The sequence below is a fragment of the Eleutherodactylus coqui genome, chromosome 6 (genome assembly GCF_035609145.1).
Source record: "Eleutherodactylus coqui strain aEleCoq1 chromosome 6, aEleCoq1.hap1, whole genome shotgun sequence".
NCBI lineage: Eukaryota > Metazoa > Chordata > Amphibia > Anura > Eleutherodactylidae > Eleutherodactylus > Eleutherodactylus coqui.
Genome location: NC_089842.1, coordinates 107971727 through 107993051, shown reverse-complemented (window position 1 = coordinate 107993051; position 21325 = coordinate 107971727). Strand labels below are relative to the sequence as shown.

General features: G+C 45.5%; 1 protein-coding gene across 1 annotated transcript; it reads right to left on the bottom strand.

The window, feature by feature from the left end:
* Positions 1-2330: 2330 nt before the first annotated feature.
* Positions 2331-17640, bottom strand: LOC136632456 (myo-inositol 2-dehydrogenase-like). Its single transcript, XM_066607365.1, has 9 exons — positions 16776-17640; positions 14993-15577; positions 13866-13936; positions 12181-12289; positions 11310-11440; positions 9180-9287; positions 7225-7343; positions 5310-5466; positions 2331-3320 (listed from the first exon to the last, which is right to left on the bottom strand). The coding sequence occupies exons 1-9, from the start codon at positions 17018-17020 to the stop codon at positions 3172-3174; spliced, it is 1674 nt and encodes a 557-aa protein (XP_066463462.1). The 5' UTR covers positions 17021-17640; the 3' UTR covers positions 2331-3171.
* Positions 17641-21325: the final 3685 nt, after the last annotated feature.

The window sequence follows — 21325 nt, the reverse complement described above, 5'->3', positions numbered from 1 at the left end:
TCACCGACAGGTTCTACAGAAGCCCTCAACTTGCTTAGGAATTGCATGACAATAAAATGCACATTACTGAACAGTTATGGCTTCTAGGAAGGATTTTCCTAGTGAACTGAAAAAGAAAAAAAATCTCCAGGAATTTCAAGTATATTCCTATCAATGCGACAAGAAAATGTCATGCCTCTCATTCTAAGACAAGAGGACAGTGACGGTGCCGAGGACATTCTTTAACCCGCAAACACAGTTGGTGACTGGTTATCTGAAGAAACAGACAGTCTAAATTGAAAAACCCACCATTATTTTAGACTACACAAAGTTTTTGGGAGGACAGCGGACAGAGCTGATCAGTACTGTGGATGTACCAGAGCTACCTCCTTTACTCCATAGATACGAAGGAGAGGGGCCAAAAAGCTGACCCATATTTCATACAAAAAAAAAAATCATCAATCAGCTTGTGGGCAATGTGAGGAACACAAATACGAGAAAGAGACCATCAATGTTGGATGCTGAGGAAAGACTAAATGAGAAGATGCATTTCCTAATGCAAAATTTAAAAAAAAATCCACCAAGGATTGCATAGCTTGCTGCAGAAGAAAGGAGGAAGAAGAGGAACCAGTTTCTGCTGTGAGACATGCAGTCGGAAGCCTGGACTTCATCCTGGAGAGTGCTTTAATCCCTCAACACTACAGAAAATACAGTTACGTCCTGTAGGTATGGAGAGGGATCAAGGGTTGACCATATTCCATACAATGCGGGTGTCGGCAGCTTCTTACAGCCAACACCCACCTGAAACAGCTCTGATAAGCCATGCTGCTCATTGAAGCCGTTACCCTTTAAATGCCCCAACCAATATTCGGGGATCCCGTACGGCCCCCTGAGATGAGATCATGGGTTGCTGTGCAGTTGTCATGGCAGCCAGGGTCCTACTGAGAAGCCCCAGGGCTATCATGGCAGAATGAAAGCATATAAATTTTGTATCTTGATAATCGTACTGACATATAGAAAAAAGTAATCAGGTCACTTTTGTTGCAGTTTGTGCGCCGTAGAAACAAGACGCACCACATCAAAAGATGACTGAATTTTTTTCCCTATTTCACTGCATTTAGAATTTTTGAAAAGTTTTTCAGTACATTATATAGCACCATTGAAAAATAGCACCTGTCCCACAAAAAACAAGCCCTCAGACAGCATAGTGTAGTGACAGATACGCTAATTTAAGTGGTCTGTCACTTAACAGGTTCCTCTGTATTACTCTATATAGAGAGAATCCTGTCAATCAGCAACTGATGGGTGAGGTGAATGCATGTAACCATGCACATCATTGCACTCCTTGTTGAGTTACTGGCCACATGCTGCAAAGTTTAGCACGAAAATACTCAAAAGTGACTTCACATTGACTCCTAAGTGACAGACCACTGTCACTACACAATATGCTGCTATCAAGGGACCTGACAGGTTCCCTTAAACTAAATAATACAACAGTATGCAATAGGCTCCTAAACAACCTCTAGTAGTAACTGCAGCCTCTCAAATGGTGTTAGTTAAATATGTCTATGCAGGAGAACTTAGCACAAACTTTTGGACCCATTTAAATAAAAATAGTGTTAAAGGGTGAACTATTACTTTAAGGGGAAGCACTCATGTCATATACCCTCCATGTTTCACTATGCAGACCTTGTGTAAGGCCTCACGCACATTGGCAGATTTGCATTGCGGAATCCAAAGCAGGCTTCCGCCTCTGGATTCTGCAGCAATACCGCCCATATCATGCTATGGAAAAGTGATTTTTCATGTACATGGTTGGAAACCAATCGCGGTTTCTGCTCACGGAGGAAAAATCTAAGCATGCTCCATTTTTGCACGGATTCCACGCATTAAAGGAGATGTCCCGCGCCGAAACGGGTTTTTTTTTTTTTTAAACCCCCCCCCCGTTCGGCGCGAGACAACTCCGATGCAGGGGTTAAAAAAACCACCCGCACAGCGCTTACCTGAATCCCGGCGGTCCGGCGTCTTCATACTCACCTGCTGAAGATGGCCGCCGGGATCCTCTGTCTTCATGGACCGCAGGGCTTCTGTGCGGTCCATTGCCGATTCCAGCCTCCTGATTGGCTGGAATCGGCACGTGACGGGGCGGAGCTACACGGAGCTACACGGAGCCCCATAGAGAAGAGGAGAAGACCCGGACTGCGCAAGCGCGGCTAATTTGGCCATCGGAGGGCGAAAATTAGTCGGCACCATGGAGACGAGGACGCTAGCAACGGAGCAGGTAAGTATAAAACTTTTTATAACTTCTGTATGGCTCATAATTAATGCACAATGTACATTACAAAGTGCATTATTATGGCCATGCAGAAGTGTATAGACCCACTTGCTGCCTCGGGACAACCCCTTTAAAGTCAATGGAAGCCGTCCGATCCACGGCCCTTCCGCAATCGTCATTGCGGAAAAACAGGAGTTTTTAAAAAATTCGTACTGCGCATGTCCGACGGCGTGCCGAGCAGACCCTCCGTAGTACAGATTAAAGAAAAGAAGAGCAGGGACGTGCGGACACTGCTGCTGCCAGCGTCGGATTCCGCATGCAGAATCCGACCTGACCGTGTGCGTGAGGCCTAAGGCATACATTGTGCTTTAGGCTCGAGATGCAGGACCCATGTAATGCACCTTCAACAGGAGCAGCAAACATTTCATCTAGGTGCAAGACATCATCCAACCTGTTTTACCACCTTGGACCTAGAAGAAAATACCTGTGCTAAGCAAGATGAGAGGAAAGTGTTCATGTGTTAGCTAGTAACAGCATTTCCATACGATGGGCCCCTGATTCACATGTGGTGCCCCAAGCCTCTGAAGTCTGTAGTTAACTATTCAATCACTTTCCAAAATGGCCACCTCCGATGTACGACAGGTGAGCATGTCCACATCATACATGAATTTCTTTGTTTCACTTTTTATGGTTCCAGCAGACAACGATCACCCTCATGAAGAAAAGCAAAATGGAAGATTACATAAGAAAGAACAGGAAGGCCATGACTATCAAGGCAGTTACACATAGAAAGTCAAGTGCAAGTTAGCATTTCTAGAGATCACACGGGAAGAACCGCAATACATGGGGGAAAGTATGATGAGCGTTAAGCCGACGTTCTGCCCCTGGAAGTAAACCTTGGGGCAGTGGCTCCAGCATCATATAACCTCAGTCTTGATAATGGATACATCCACGGCTTCATTAGCCAAGTCTACAGCAGAGCCGCTTTGACAGGACTGCTCCGCGGCTGCTGCCACCTGGAGTGCGCAGACATACTGCCCTTTGGTAATAACTGGATGTGATATACCTGCAAAATAAAAGCACATCGAGTTCTGTAACCTTCACTGTGGGTACATTATTGTGACAACTGCAAATGCAATTAAAATGGTCAGCACGTCTTACAAATTAATGAAATCTGCAGTTGAACATACACCATGGCTGCAACAATACAGTACGAGCAAAGTGTAGGAAGCGCAGACTGAATGTTGCTGTAGCATTTGTGGGGGCGAGTCTGTCAGCGTAGGGACCCATCTACATAAGGTCACCTTGACGTGGCAGATGGGCTTACATATTTTGACCAAAATGTGCTCGGTATTGTGATAACTGGAAGGGTCTGTGGTCATAACTGATACAGGACAATTCATTTGTTTTTATTCTACACCAATTGGACTACATGTGAAAGCACCTGTGTACATGACTTCTCTTGTACGGATTCCGAGTAACATCCTGTGTTATATGCCACAGCTGCACACATTATTCTGCTGGTATGCACTTGGACTTCCCATACCCAGGCTTTCCTCTGGCAGTTCTGAGCCTTGGCCAGACCTCGTTCTCTCATACTCTGTGGTCTATTAGCCTGATGAAGGGTAACCATACCCTTGAGGAGCTGTACTGCTTGACACAAGTGTATTTAGACCTATTCTGTTGTGCAGTCAAATACATAACAGGCCGAGTTACATCCTGTATAATATATACTCCAGAGCTGCACTCACTGTTCTGCTGGTGAAGTCACTGTGTACATACATTACTTATCCTGTACTGATCCTGAGTTACATCCTGCATTATACTCCAGAGCTGCACTCACTGTTCTGCTGGTGGAGTCACTGTGTACATACATTACATTACTTATCCTTACTGAGACTGAGTTACATTGTGTATTACCCTCCAGGGCAGCACTCACTGTTCCGCTGGTGGAGTCACTGTCTACATACATTACATATCCTATCCCAATCCTGAGATATAATCCAGAACTGAATTCACAATTGTGTTGCGTTATGACTGTAACAAGTCTGATGTGAAGATCAGTTTCCAGAATATAAACTCTTAGAGAAAGCTCTATATGGACACCAAATAAACAGGGGATTTTGGGAGAATTCAGCTCTGAAGCCTGCAGTATTTTATAAGTAGTAATGGAGTATAATACAGGCTGTAACGCATGATATAAAATATGCAAATTATATGTGTAAACTGGAAAATTGTGTGTGCAGCACAGTAGATACGTCACATAAGGCAGTGATCGTGGGGTGCAGGGACTTACTACACTACTGTCAGACGCTCACCTATTTGAAATAGCTGAAAACACAGAATAGATTTTCTCTGATGTGAAGCTGGCCATATATATTAACCCTTTCCAATCCACTGTCTGACGTCTAAAGACATTATGATTTAAGGCTGTACAGCTCAGATGTTGGAAGACGTCCGTCCAGGTTCTCTTACTGTATATTGCCAGCCTCTCTGCTGACGGAGCCTATCCAATGTGTCAACTCATGCAGTACTGGCTTTAGCCAGCATATAGCGCCGTTGTAGAACGGCAGAAAAAGAGTAAGCTCCCTAGAAAAACCAGGATACAAATTGGATTGGAAACGGTAAAGTATATATCAGTCAAACCCATCGATTTCAGTGGGTCTCCCAACTCTCCACCAACAGCAGCTGTCGAGGGAGAGATTTCATCTTATCTGGTGCGAAGGAGAGAAGTCAGCGACAAAGCAATCCAGCAGCGGTTCCCTCTCTACATTCACAATGCATGCACATTAGGCCAAACTCAGCATGCATGTATATGGGGGGGGGGGGGGGGGAGGGATAGGTAGGTGACAGCTATGTAACGTGTATCATATACTTCAGAAGGGCTGTCTGGCCTGTAGGTTGAGCCAGCAGTAGAGGAGCTTCATCTAAAGTAGTAATAGTGTAGAAGTAATAACTGGTGTAGAATTCTTTGTTGGCCAATGAGCATATTAAAGGTGATCAGTTGTATCAAGCACAGATAAGAGCCTCACACATAAAGGGAGTCCCCACTGACCTTTGATGGTACGTATAAAATGTCGGAAGAGATCTTTGTAGGCTTCTCTGTATCTTTCGTTGTGTGTTTGAGAGGGCGTCGGGAAAGATGAGCCATTCTCTATAATGCACAGCGGATTCTGATTGTCCAAACGCAACGATCCTTGTAAGCCGTATAACTAGAAGGAAGAAGGTGGCAGAGATCAGTGATGTCACCCATGCCTAACATGTTGATGACCAGGGCTCTGGACGCAGTCATTAAGCATCTGGGTCAGGTGACCATTACCATCCAGTAGCTTAAAGGGGTTGTCTCGCGGCAGCAAGTGGGGTTATACACTTCTGTATGGCCATATTAATGCACTTTGTAATGTACATCGTGCATTAAATATGAGCCATACAGAAGTTATTCACTTACCTGCTCCGTTGCTAGCGTCCCCGTCTCCATGGCTCCGTCTAATTTCGCTTTCTTCTGGCGTTTTTAGACGCGCTTGCGCTGTGCGGTCTTCTTCCTGGTGAATGGGGCCGCTCGTGCCGGAGAGCTGGTCCTCGTAGCTCCGCCCCATCACGTGTGCCGATTCCAGCCAATCAGGAGGCTGGAATCGGCAATGGACCGCACAGAGCCCACGGTGCACCATGGGAAAAGACCCGCGGTGCATCGTGGGTGAAGATCCCGGCGGCCATCTTGGTGAAGGAAGAAGAAGGAAGAAGTCGCAGAGTGGGGATTCGGGTAAGTAATAAATTTTTTTTTTTTTTTAACACATCCTTTGGGGTTGTCCTGCACCGAACGGGGGGGGGGGGGGGGGCCTATGGAAAAACAAAACAAAACCATTTCGGCGCGAGACAACCCCTTTAAATTGTAAAGGGTTGCAATGAACAACTAAGCATCCTAATTATCTGTTCCTTGGTTACATCTGTTTCTGGGATCCTGGATGACAACCTGTATGGCTGCAAGTGCAATTGCAAAAGGAATTGTCACCACGCTTTCTAAAACTCCTGAATGGCGAATGTGTCCAGTTAACTAGGCAGAGTTACTGCTCAGGAGCCTGGGAAAGCTGGGTATTGATTCCTATGGGAATTTTAATAATCATATAGGTTTCTGGGAAAGCTGTATGACAAAGAATTGTCTTTTTTTTTTTTTTTTAACATGATGACCCAAGGATTCATATACAACATATAACGGTGTTTTGCTTTGTCTTTCTTAGGGGTGTGTTCACACGTGGCAAATATTTAGCGCTAATGATTTTGGTGCAGATCCGCACTAAAATCTATGTCAAAATTTGCACTATTTGATGCAGTTTTGCAGAGTTCACCGTTTTTTAATTGAAGGGGTGGGAAAGTCTGCTGAGAATCTACAACAAAATCCGTACCAATGGTGTGGGTTTTGCCACAGATTTTAGTGCAGGTTTTCTACACCAACTCTGCTCCATGTTAACGCACCCCAAAACGACCTTCTGCTTCCAGACAAACCAAGATGGCCGCATGACTTCTCCGACTACTAACACATACGGTGGACTGGTAGTTTAAGACTTGCTCATTGCTCCGATTGGCCAGTGCCAATGAGTGGCACTGGCCAATCAGAGTAGCATGTTGCTTCTTCAGACTACCACAACCCCTACCAAAGCACAGTGTGCAGATCAAGAAGTCAGAGAGGTGGTGCAACCACGTTAGCTTATCCAGGACTGGAGGGGTCGCTTCACGTGCATGAGAAATGTTCTTTCAGCATTAGCATAAAGTTTTTGTAAGACATGTTGGGTTCATTCACTATTTCTGGAAACTATTTCAGCACTCTGATGGTCAGAGGTCACTATATAAAGTGCTCCACTTGTCCTCCATGAATCAATAAAGACTGAATCTGAAGACATACTGTGTTGGCAGAGCTGCTTTATTTGTGCCAATTCTGCCATGTACTCAATGCACCAATCATTAGGTGGTATTACCTCTAATCTCTGATCGCAGGATTTGGTGCAGTGCTGACTGACGTCCAGGTTCACAATAGCTCCACTAGGAAACTTCATGCTGATGTTGACCATGTCCATGTCCTTCAAAGTAGTCATGTCTGGGGCAGAAAGCAATTTTCATATTATTGTAAAACTTTAAAATGAGCAATCAGTACTTTCCAGTATCACTTCTGATAGACCCAATGATGAGGCTCAGCTCTGTAGGTATGCTCACACATGGCAGATTTGTTGCAGGAACTTCATACACAGATCAGTCATATTATTAAAATCACTTGCCTAATATTTTTTAGGTCTCCTTCTGCTGCCAAAACAACTCTTAACTTAGGCATGGACCCTCCAAGACCTTTGGTGGCTTCCTGTGGTGTCTGGCCCCAAGAGGTCAGCAGCAGATCCTTTAAAAGAGTTGTATCACAACAGGCTTTACCTGCAGAAAGCCCAGCCATGGCTCATCCCGAACTGTATAGTAGTGGTGGCCACCACTCCATTTATTCCTATAGGATTACCGGAGAGAGATGACTTGGTAAAACATGTCGTAACACAACCTCTTTAAGTCCTGCAAGATTCAAGGTGGGACATCCATGGATTGCAATTGCTTTCTCAGCACCCCCCATAGATGCTCGGGGGGTTATAAGTAATAATTACCTGAAAGCGCTGCGGAATAAGTTGGCGCACATATACTTACACACCCATTTTTTCAGCTTTCAGGGCATCAACTTCAATAAGTAACTATTCATTTGTTGTTTAATATATCCCAGCCCTTGAGAGGTGCCATTCTCAGGAGAAAATAAGTGTTATTCACTTCACCTTTCAATGGCTTTAATGGTTATGGCTGAACAGTGGACATACAGGGGGTGGACAATAATATGGAAACACTGTACAAAATGCCTTAAAAATCAGTCTCTAGGTGTCTTATTGAAATAGGATTTGTAATCCCATGTAACTTAAATAGAGGTAATATGACACAGATGTGAACATCTACCCGAGCAACAAGGTTCCATTGGTCAGGTGTTTGTGTGACTTAACTGCTGTTACCAGCTGGCTCCCAATACCACCTAGAGCAGAGCAAGAGGTGAAGTAAAAACAAATTTGGTGGGAAAGCTCTCAGCCACGCAAAGTCAAAAGGGAAGCTCAGTGCGAATGATTAAAATCTCATGCATTTCACACAGTATTTCTATATTTTTGTCCACCCCCTGTATATCTGAATAAGGTTTCTAAAAGTCCCTGCATATGCTGCAGAAACAACCTTGTTCACATGCACAAAAGTTTTTTCAGTTGCAGAAATGTCTACCCTGTTACATCAGAAACATTATCGAACTTATCAGCACACAGTGAGGCTGCGGTCACACGGGACGGCAATCTTGCAGAATGACCACACTAAAAAAAACACAAGATTTCCGCAGGTTAAACACAGTTTCAAAACCGACAGCTGCGAGTTTTGAAGTGGCTTCGCCAACCTGCATTTCCGCTGCAGCCATCTCTCCCCATAGAGAAGAGAGAGGTTGCTGCAGAAATGAAAAGAATTGCTATGAAGCGTCTCTGTTTTCCGAACCACGTGTCAGTTTCCGCGCAGCTTGGCCACTGCGTGTGGACAAGATTTCTGGACCAAAATTTAGTCCACTTTGTTGGTTAATCCCGGGATTAGGCGCCGTGAGTGGAATTGCCGTGTGGACATTCCACGGCAATTCCTTCCCGTGAAGCCAGGCTGAGGTGTTCCTTAAGCAGTAGGTATCTGCATAGCTCATTCCTTTACGGATAATGGGGGGAGACATAAGATAAGATGTGCTCTTCTATTTATGAAAAATACTGTCACCGCCCCATCGTGGGGTAATATGACAAGGAAAAGCCGAAATGTCTGTTTCTAGCATCCATGCGTTTGCTAAAGTGGAAAAAATAAAATCTATATACATTGATTGTGTGACTGTATTGACACATACCTGAACAGAAAGCATGTCCAAGAGAGAACACCGTGTTCGGCAGGCTAACGCCCAGCAACCAGAGGGCTATGTCTATATCATGTAATGCCGAGTTATAGAAAATACCTCCTGTTAGAGAACAAATCACAGATTATTGTTTCATTCACATTACTAGAGACATGAGATGGGTGTCAGGCTTACAGCAAATGATATGTCCCACAACGGATACATACAGTGGGGGATGCACTAATACTCTTCACATGGTCGCCCATCGCTCCGCAGTGAGGTATTCAACAATGTTTCTGAATGCCTCACTCTCTGTATACACAGTGCTCAATGAGTTATTATATATACAATGGAAGCAGCAACACCGCCACTGCTGCCACTGGTCCAAGCGATCACATGATGGCTGAGACAAGTGACAGATCAGCTGGGTCTAACTGGACCCAGCATAGTCTTGACTGTGGCAAATGACATTACTCATTAGGGTAGTTTTCCTCTGTAACTGGTGGTAATACACTCATTGTCAAAAAAGCCCCTAGAAGGAGTTGTTGGAATCGAATGAAACATTCTCTGTGTGATTGTAACGCTCATATAAGTGATTACAATATCAGAGCAAAAGGATCATTTACTGCAGAAAACTGACCCCTTGAGAGAGGCTCTAGTACCCTGTTGTACCGCCTCTGGCTTGTATACAAGATGTGATACAGACAGGGATGGAGGCTCTAGTACCCTGCTGTACTGCCTCTAGCTCGGATACAAGATGTGATACAGACAGGGATGGAGGCTCTAGTACCCTGTTGTACTGCCTCTAGCTTGGATATAACATGTACCAGGCACTTCACCAGGTTTAGTATAATCTAGTTTAAATAGAAGGACCATTCCAATTCATTATGCCCAAGTTCACACTAGATGATGCTACAGTCAGATCAGCTAGAGTTCATTTAGGTGGTCTGTCAATCAGCTATGCATCTCAATTCATTAGGCATAACATCAATTAATCCAATTCTGCCAGCACTGAAGGTTTACCACAGTATTTACATTAATTTGTGTTAAGGATAGTAATGCTAAATATTACATATTGATCCACAAGATTGGCGGATGACGTTTGTTTGCCACGACAGGCTGGGGCCTTATGAAGGATCCCTGGGCTGCCATGTAATTTTGCCTCAGGCAGGGTTTAATAAAATGTCTGTAAATGTACAATATAATGCAATACTGAAATATTACAGTATATGGAACATGTAATCAGACAATCATTAGTTCAAGTCCCCTATGGGGACTAAAAAAAGAGTAAGATTCATAAACTATTATCAATTAGTAAATAAAAAAAAAAATTCAAAGTTAAGAAAAAAACTTTTTCCAGTCGCCACATCAAAAAATAAAAACAATGGTATTGTTGCTTGTATAAAAGTTAAATTTATTACAAGATTACATTATTACTCCAGAAAGGTGAATGCAGTCAGAAAAAAAATATTCAGCATTATATTTTTAGTCACTCCATCTCCAGGAAAAACTACAGGTTGCCCCCCCCAAAAAAGATCCCTTACAGCTCCATCAATGGGACAATAAAAAAAAGTTATGCAGGCGGGGTGGGGGGGGGGGGGGGTGGTCAAAAGATAAGGACAATTTTTTATGTCTTTTTTCAAAAAAGGGTATTTTGTATCGCCATAATCGTACTGACCTACAAAGTAAAGATACCACCGCCCCCACCCCCCCCAAAAAAAAGAAATGGTAAAACCACGTGCTTAGTAATTTTTTTAAGGATTTCCAATACATTATATTGAATACTAAATGGCACCATTGAAAAAAAAAACCAACTGGTCCTTCAAAAAACAATGTTGTTATGTCGCCAAAAAAGTTATGATATTTGAAAGTGAGGATGGAAAGATGAAAATAAAAAAATTAAAACGATATGCAGTTAAGAGAGATTGGAGAAAACTAGGCCCAAAAAGCACAAAGTGTGAATCTGAAACTCTATCCATTTTCACCCGTATTTTCGGATTGGTCACAGAAAAAAAAAAACTGGCATTGATGCATCCAATTTTGTACAGAGCTGTAGAAGTGTACAGTGCCAAAGAGGGGCACTACAGATATATGCACTGACTAGGTTCTGTTCATACCATCACTCAGCTGCCACAGTAACTTTACCTGATGTCTTGATCTTGCTGACAGAAGAGCAGGGGAATGTGCGGCTGACGCTAGATAGTTTTTGTATTCGGCCCAGAGCATTTTTCTGCTGAACCTTTCTAAATAGGTATTTCAAGGCAGGGTCAAAGCGTCTGTGGAGACAACAAAAACCTTAAGACATTAAAAATGTGGTTTCCAAACCGTCTCTCTCCAACTGATGGGAGACTGTGCTGTAAGGCTGGGTTCACACGAGGCAGATTTGCCGCAGAAATTCCTCCCGGAATTTCACCGCGGCAAATCCACCTGTGGCCACTAATCCCGGGATTAGCCAGCCATGTGGATGAGATTTCTCAGAAATCTCGTCCACACAGGACGGCAAATCCGCCGCGGCAAAGCCGACACTGCGGCGCGGATTAGCCGGCCGCAGCATGCTCATTCTTTTTCTTCCTCCGCTGTGGCCACGCTCTCCTCTATGGCTGCAGCGGAAGAGCGAGCGGCTAGGCCGCTTCAAAACCTGCGGCCAAGTGCCGCGGGTTTTGAAGCAGCGCTTCTCGCAGCAGAAGTCTCGCGGTTTTTCGCTGCGGCCAAACAGCGAGATTTCCGCCGGGATTCCGCTGTGTGGGAAGCCAGGCTTAGGGCTTCTTAGGAGATGCAGTCTCCCAACAGCTTGAGAGCCACAGTTAATCCAAAAAACTTGAGATCAGCATTTAAAATGACAATGAATAAATCGCTTCTCTTGGTAACTGCAGGTAAGACGACCGAGTGGACGACTGCAGCAAAGCCCCATTCACGACTGTCATGATCTGGGGGGTCCCATCGATCAGATCCCCAACAATCACATATTAATACCAACTGCACTACGGCTTTTCACATCATTAGATCATGCACTTACTTGTAGAAGCCGCACACAAGAGGTTTCCCCTGCCTGTCAGCCTCATCAAAGCATGCTTCCACCGTCTGCCGGCTCGTACTCAGAAGCTTCTCACACAGCACGGCCTTCCCTTCAAAGAAACACACAGATCTGGGCAAATATTTGTCAATTCATTTTGCATTCAGATTCCACAATAGAAACAAATAAGTTACTAAAAAGTGTTATATAACCAGCAGCACATTATTATGTAACAGACTGAGTGTTATATATTATACACCGATCAGCCATAACACTAGGGTTATCCAGGCAGCACCCGCCTGGATGCAGCGGGGTTGACTGGAAGCACTGCTACGCCCCCTGTGAAGCAGCTGGCACTCAGTGAAGTCAATGGGACCCCAGGCTGCAATTACAAGCGCAGCTCCCATTAATTTCAATGAGATCTGCGCCTACAATTGCGAGTGCCCACCGCGACGCTGGGATCGGAGCAGTGCTTCTGCTCCAACCCCGGCATATCCTGGAGGGCACTGCCTGGATAACCCCTTTTAAACCAGTGACAGGTGACGTTAATAACACTGATCATCCGGGGCAGACATCAAAGTGGAAACATATTAGGCAGCAAGTGATCAGTCAGTTCTTGCAGTTGAGGTGTTAAAAGCAGGAAAAATGAGGAAGGGGAAGGACCTGAATGACCAACAAGGGCCAAACTGTAATGGCTAAAAAACTCAGTCAGGGCACCTACAAAAAGACAGGCCTTATGGGGTGTTTGATGCAAAGATGGTAGACTGTGGCCCAGTCTAATAAATTAGGTTTCATTTTACATCATATGGACATCCAAGTGTGAATTGCAGCCAATGTCTCGATGTCAGATATCAAAGGACACCATTAGAGGTCTTGTGGTGTCTACCCCTCATTGGCTCAGAGCTGTCTGGTAGCACTAGAGACCTACACAATATTAGGTGAGCGGTTTTAATGACATAGCTGATCCGTGCAGACGATGTGTGACATGAGGCGACACTGTGATCCTGATCCATTGCTCCATAGATGTGACAGAGGCTGCATTCACACAAACATATATCGGCTCAGTTTTCATGCCGAGCCGATATACGCCGTCCTCATCTGCAGGGGGGGGGGGGGGGGGGGGAATGGAAGAGCCTGGAGCAGGAACTGAGCTCCCGCCCCCTCTCTGCCTCCTCTCCGCCCCTCTGCACTATTTGCAATGAAAGGAAGTGGGACAGGGCGGGGCTAAGTTTCAAGAATTAGTCCCACCCCCGTTCCGCCTCTCCCCATTGCAAATAGTGCAGAGAGGTGGAGAGGAGGCAGAGAGGGGGCAGGAGCTCAGTTCCTGCTCCTGGCTCTTCCATCCTCCCCCCCCCCCCTGCAGATGAGGACGACGTATATCAGCTCGGCGTGAAAACCAAGCCGATATACGTTCGTGGGAATGCAGCCTAAAGAACATAGAACCAGGCTGAGTTGCTGCTGTGGTACCATCTCATGACGAGAACATAAATGACAACACATGTATAATAGATTGCCATCTGCTTACAAATTAAATCAGCCAAAGTTTGCTAAATTTACCAGACATGCCTCAAATGCAAACGGTGGTTGTGAAGGACACGCCTTGTTTTACAACAGCTAGAGAAATCGCAGACATTGTAAAGACTCAATACACAGTCAATAATGAGATGACAACCACACTGACCACTTACCAGCCTTCAATGTCTCCAGGGTCATGGCAGCTGCAAGTTCTGGTGGAGAACATATGACCACTCCAGACACTCTGCAAAGAAGAACATCAAAGAGATGACACCAAGGTATAAAGCAGACATACGGCGAGCAGCTACAGTAATAGCGGCATAACTACATTCTGGCTGCCTGCAGCCACCACCAGGGGGAGCATATAGACATACAGGTGGACAAAAGTTTATTCTAAAGCTCTGTGAAAGGAAGCAGGGAATTGGAGCTATGTTACAATTAAATGCAGCTTTTAGGCTATATTCACACAGATGATTTCAGGGAGTTCTGGCTAATTCCGAGACAGACAAAACTCACTTAAATAGCCCAATTCAAACAAGCGATTCTTCCCTCAAACTGATAGTCCAAGGTTGAAAAATTGTCACGTCCTATTTTTATACTATTCTCTTTGTAATCGCCCATTTTCTATGACAGCATAAAAAAAACAAATTGCGCTTCATGGCATGCGATTTGCATAGGAGTGTGAAAAACATACAGGGATATCCATTATCCAGGTTATCCTAAAGTAAGGCTGGGCAATTAATCAGAGGCATAATTCTAACTTTTGTTAAAATCATGAAATTGAGACTAGCCCTGCCCCCTATGGATGAGGCTAATTGGCGGTAAGTGGGGCATGCAGCATGCCAGGGAGCAGGACTGTGGTGACCGGAGAGAGGACAGTATATGCAGGCTGTGAGTGGGTGTGTGCACAGTACATGGGGAGATTGAGACGACTGGGGGCTGTGGAACCCCAGCTTACATGTATATATTGCTAAAGTTCATACGCCAGTCTTTTACATGAGGGAATCGCATATACAGCAGTGTCTTGATAAGTACTGACTATTAGAAATGCCCTTTCAATTCTGATAATCAGTAAATATTAAGGAATTGCTCTGTTGGGAATTTCCTTCTGTATAAAAAGAGTATACTGGTATTATTTTCTTGTTTAGCAACGAAAACTGAAAAAAAGAAAATTAGGATGAAAATCAAAAATTGAGGAGATTGAAAAATAAAAGTGGGATTTTTGTTTTTGGCCAAATTGTCCATCCCAAGCTATTTGCAAAAAATGAGTTTAGCCTTAAAGCACAGGGTACAAACTCACCTTTGGTCACTAAGGGCAATGTTTACATCCTGCTCCTGCAACACTCTTGTCTTAGACAAGAGTCCTTCACTAAAAGCTGTTTCCACTGCCAAACGTTGATTTTCCACAACATAGTACAGGTAGCAGCCATTTTCTTCTGCTATGCTCTGAAGCAAAGCCTGGCTGCCATGGCTCACCCCTATGATAGCCAAGCCAATGCTACTCTCCCGAGAACAGTCTCTACTGTAAAGTCCTCCCAGGACAATGCTGTTGGAAGCATCTGGGATAATATGCCTTTGGTTGGTGTGCTTGGAAGACATGGATGGGTTCTGTATGTGGATGGTTCCGAATGATGATAGCAGTGAGGAGGAGGTAGATGGTGCTGGATCTTCTCTTCCAGACATGATGTTAGTGGTGGAGCTGATGTTTGGGTGACCAGGAAGCGAGGACTGATGATAACGATGCTGTGGAGGTGAGGGCACCGGATTACCAGTATTGATGGTATTGCTGATCGAGTTGGTCTGCAATATATAGGAAGGCTGAGGATGAAGAGAGGAGTCCAGAGGCAGTGGGAAGTCTTCAACATGGTCGGCACCTCCTGTCGTTCTATGAAAAGGCAAGATAAAATTAGGTTTCCTGGGCTTTATACACATCTTTATCCAAAATACAAAGTCTTGATATGGCAGAAGCCAGAACAATACATGCAAATAATGCTTTGTATATACTCTGACCTGTACCAAGTTAGGCCGCCTGCAGACGGGCGGGTCGGATCTGGCTGCGAGTATTCTCGCCGCGGGACCCGACCCGAGCGCCTGCAGAGAGCAGCGCGTACTCACCCGCATCTCCGGCTGTTTGATGTGCCAACTTGCCGGGCAGCCGGCGCATGCGCAGACTGGAGCCGGAGGGCGGGCACTGATGTTTCTGTGCGGGGCTCTGCGAGCCCCACAGAGAAATAGAACTTGCTGCGGTTTGCTTGCCGCGCGAGATTTCGTGCGGGCAAACCGCTGCCGTCTGCCTAGGATTGCTTTTGCTAATGCAATCTTATGGCAGCTTCCAAGGGTGGAAATTCCGCGGAAATCCCGCCCGTCTGCAGGCGGCCTTACACTGCCTCTCATACTCCATTGACTTCCAAAGCTGCATTTGAAATTCTAATGATTTTGTTAAATCCTAGGCAGCTTGCATTAGCGCTATATATATAAGGGGGGCATGTATCTGCCAGTAAAGTAATAATACTCTTTATTTGTATTACATAGCGCTTGAGCCAGCTACGTGAACCATGTGGGGATTGGACCCATAACCTTCAGGTTGTGAGCGAGAGCTTACCACTGCATTTCTGCTGCCTTAACACTCTGCGCCACACGAAGCAATAGTGAAGTTAAAGAGTAAGTGCACTTTTGAGACACATCAAAAGTTTTGACCACTTGGGGTCCCACTGCTGAGACCCCCACTGATCACTAGGAGCGCTTATGCCCCTTTAGCTGTCTACGTTGCTTTTTGGCTCCTCTCAATAGCTGAAGACGGCCGCATAGAGATCTATAGAAGCTTTCAATACACCCCTATGCATCCATCTTCAACTGCCAGGTGAGCCGAAAAGTAAGGAACTTGGTCAAAAGGGAACAATGCAGCCCCCTCATTCAAGTGATCGGGGGGGGGAGGGGGGGTCTCAGCAGCAGGACCCCCACTGATCAAAACTTTTGACAAGTCAGAAGTTTGTGAAAAGTGCAGTTACTCTTTAAACAAGTTTTTCCATAGTTGTAAAGTATCCATGTTTGTAGACGACGACTGGACGCCATTCTATACTTACACCAGCACAGGGGCTCGGTTCCAGTCCTGTTTGATCAGCCTCCGGTTCCTATAGTGCCTTCCTGACGCCAAGTGCTCTAGAATGCGGTCCCGTCTCACCCGCATGGGCAGCTCACAGGACTTACAGTACAGAGTCTCCACCACCGAGGTCTCCCCCGTGTCATCGTGTTCAATGACGTGTCTCCTCACCGCCAAATCCGTGAACTCCGCCGCATAGTCGTGCAGCGTCTTCTTTTTCCTTCCCATGGCAATGAGACAAATCAAAGTCTAAAAAAGTCCAGCTGAAGGTACATAAGAGCCCCACGGATGTCGGCGCGGCGGCGGTCTCCTCCGGGGTGTTGCCTTCTCATACCTCAGATATGTATATGTATAGCTCACACTCAGGTCCAAAGTGAATCTAAAGTTCAGTATTTATTCTCTACTCACTGTCGCCCCCTATCTTTCCATTCGCCCTATGGTTACGTCATTACATTTACTCTCCTCCCTTTCATAAACCCCCCAACAGCTACATTTACAAACCTACACGTAGTAATAATCCTATAAGCCCCCGCGAACACATGGGAGGGGGCTAGTTCTTGTCTCCTACAGTATACAGGTAACTATGGTGGTACATGAGAGTTAACCCTACTATCCCCATTTATTCCTTAAATGGGGGTTAAACAGGATATGTATGGAGTGGGCAGCTAGATCGCCATTCAACACCTGCCTATATATACACTGCCCGTCTCCCTTACCCCACAGCTGTCTGTTACACAGATTATATACTGTACGGCCTGTCTACAGTCACCACCGGCCGGTGCAGCCTCTAATGTCTTCCCCCACACAACAGTTTAGGACTTCTAGACGAGTTTACTGCTCACAGATCCGGAAACGGAACGATCAATGAACCGGAAGTGAATGAGTATGATAGACGCGCGTAGTTCTCTATGGTGATAGAGTACATAGTTGCTGGCGGCATCTAGCGGCGGCGGGCCGCACTGCAGCGCTCTGTATGAAACGGACTGCACAGATGAGGATAATATACTGGTGGATTTGCTGTTTTTGGGTTATTATAGAAAACACAAATCTAAGTTGCATCTCAAAGTTTCAAATCCATTGGGCTGTAATGGCTAAATATTTAAGAAATGGCCTCACAAAGTGAGAATCTCAGACCTGCTGTGATATTAGCAGGCCTGTACAAAGCTCATGTCTGCTGTATGGACCCTTTAAGCTAGTTACACACGGGCAATCGGGATTTTTCAGGAAAAGTGGGGAAAAATCGTGCGTTCCAATGCTTTTTCTTGAAAAATCACACAATTTTTTTTATTGCAAAAGCCAATAGGGCTTTCTAATGTTAAAAAAACACATCGCACAGAAATCGCAAGTTTGTGCGTCGCAATGTGATAAAACGAAGGATCCTTAGGGAAACATGGGCAATGGGGAAAAAAAAAAAACGCAAAATGCAGAAAGATAGGACATGCTGCAATTTTTTTTTATCGCAGCATCACATGAGTGAAAACATTGCAAATGTGAAGAAAACAATTGAAAAGCATTAGTTTCATAATTCTGCGTTTTTACTAAAAAAAAATGGAATAAATCGGAAGTCAGTCAATTATAGCAGCGGATTGTCAGTGTGGATTCCACCTCTCCAAATGAAGGTGTGAATTCTGCATCAGAAGACACATCAAAATCCATACAAAATGGTGCTTAATGTGGGTTTTGCATTGTGGATCTGCTGCTGACACTCCATAGCAAATTCTGCCCCATGTGGATAGACCCACGCTGTCTGTCAGATACATGATGTGCGCAAAATCTTAGGTGATGATTTGGAGAGTCTATGAATAGCTCATATACAGTGTTTCTCCGAAAATAAGCCCTACCTTGATTTTCAGAGGGGGTTGAGGGCTTGAAATATAAGCCATCCCCCGAAAATAAGCCCTAGCTAAACTACATGAAAAAAACAGCAATAGTCACCTAGTCGGTGGGGTCTTAAGTCCCTTGCGCTGGTCTCCGGCCCTGCGACAGGCTGCCGTGTCCTCAGCGTAAAAAAAAAAGCCTCCAGAAAGCTAAAGCTGTGATTGGCTAACTCACGCAGCATCAGCCAATCACAGCCATTCAACATTAAATGGCTGTGATTGGCTGACGACACGTGAGTTAGCCAATCACAGCATTAGCTTTCTGGAGGCGGAGATTTCAAGCCCCGCATCCAGAAAGCAATGCTCTGTCGGGGACGAGGAGGGAGCGACAGCCTGCAGCAGTACCGCAGAATGCCGGGGGAGGTGAGTACTGCTTTTTTTTTTACATTTTTTTTTTTTGTATTGCTGGCGTATAAGACGACCCCCAACTGCAGAGCAGATTTTTCGGGGTTAAAAGGTCGTCTAATACGCCGGAATATACGGTAGGTGTTTTGTGCACCATTTGCTGGTTTTGCACCTGCTATTTTTTATATGAAATAAAGTGCTGCTTTTAAGGCGTTCCGCCTTTTCATCTCTCCTTTCTGGATACTTGATATTTTTTCATTCAGGCTGAAGCACCTTTGAGTTGGTGGTCAGTGGAGGTCGTCAATTGGTGAGTGTCGTTTGCCTTTTTTAAAAGTTGTCCCTTTTAAGCTAAGTCACATCCTTAATGTCCCCTCACAGTAATAGTACTGTTACGGTACTCTGATGCCCCCCGAGTGCCAGATGGGGTGCCCTGAACTTACCGCACCCCCTGTCCCTGCCTACTTGCCTCGACCTGGCTAACCCCAGGCGGACAACTGGGCGGCGGTCCCTACCCTGGCTAGGGACCTGGCGACAGCACTAGATGGACCTACTAACGGGGGACAGAGTACCAACAAGGAAAGGCAGATGGAGTGACCCAACAGACAATACCAAGCACAAGGCAAGCGGGGAAAGGAAGCTGACGAGCCAACTAGGGAACTGACTGAGACTACTGCAGACAGGACTAACTAGGAGCTGACAGAACCAGCTGGGGAACTGACTGAGAACTGCAGACAGGACTGACTAGGAGCTGACAGAACCAGCTAGGGAACTGACTGAGAACTGCAGACAGGACTGACTAGGAGCTGACAGAACCAGCTAGGGAACTGACTGAGAACTGCAGACAGGACTGACTAGGAGCTGACAGAACCAATAACTGGCAGTGAGCTCAGGTCACTGCCAGCCTTATGACTACAGAACTCCGCCCAGGGGCAGAGAGTGGAAGGAGCCAACTCCCCCACTCAAGGTACAAGAGAGACAGAGGAGTGCGGCCGGCACCCTACGGGCGGACACGCCCACGCCGCTGCACGCCGGCCGCCCCACGTCGCCGGGGAAGCCCCGACGTCAGAGCTCCAGGACGCCGGAGCAGCGCGCGCCGACCGCGGGACCCCGCGCCGCCCTGCACGGTAACAAGTACCTCTCAGTGACCTCCTCGCAGGGTTAGTATACCTCTAAATAATACCCACAGTGATAGTGATATCAGTGCAGTTGGCTCCAGTGATCACAAGTGATGTCTTCTCTGATTGGTGACAGACATTTTTGTTTTTGTTCTCTCTGGGCCCAGACCTTCATGAAGACTTATTCCATCTGCAACTCTTCTCTACACACTCCCCCATCTTGCCACTACACCCGATGCACCACTCAGTGCACCACCATAGTAAAAGCGCCTCTACTGTGGCCCCACAAAGTGATAGTGTCCCTTCTGTGGCCCCTATTAGTTACTGTAGCCCATCTGTGGCCGCTCTTAACTTCTGTGACTCTTCTTGGTCATAGTGACCCATGTGGCCTTACTTCTAGTGTCCACACTCTACTAACTTCTTTCAACTACATCCAGAGCCTTGAGGAATAAAACTGCTGTGTGCGGCGTGCTATCAGTTTCTATGAGAGTGCAGACAGGACTGCAGTTAGTGAAGGGGGGAACCTAGTGGCAATAGGGTGGGACAATGCATTGCTCTCCCGAGACAGCGGGACAGCTGTCCGAATCTAGGACTATCCCGCAAAATCAGTGATTATTGGGATCCATAGTTAATAGATTTGCTGTTATTCGCCTTGATATCATGCAATAAATACATCCAGATTATTCTTTTCAGTACAAAATTCTGGAAAAGAGCCAAAACGTGTCAAAACAGAGCAAACAGAATAGATCAGTTCCATCCAGTTTCTGTTTAGGGCTTCCATTTTCAGAGATTTAAACAGGAACCCTGATGGAGACCCTGGATGCAATAAAAGACAAGATTTGAATGGCTCCCTAATGATTTAGTCATAGATACCAGTTCCACACAGTGATAGTGATTACAGTGCAAGTACTTCCAGTGATCACAGGTGATACCTTCTCTGATTGGAGCAATCTGTTTTAGTTTTTCTTCTCTATCTGGGTGTAGACTGCTAAAAAGACTTCTTTCAGCCACGACTTGTCTCAGGACATTCTTCCCATCCTGCTGCCCCCAATGAACTTTGAGTATTAGTGACCCCACTGTAACCCCACAAAGTAATAGTGCCCTCTTTGTTCCCAAACGCTGTGCTTCCACAAAGTAATAGCGCCACCACGGTGCCCCCACAAAGTGATAATGCGCCATGTGTAGCTTCACTAATA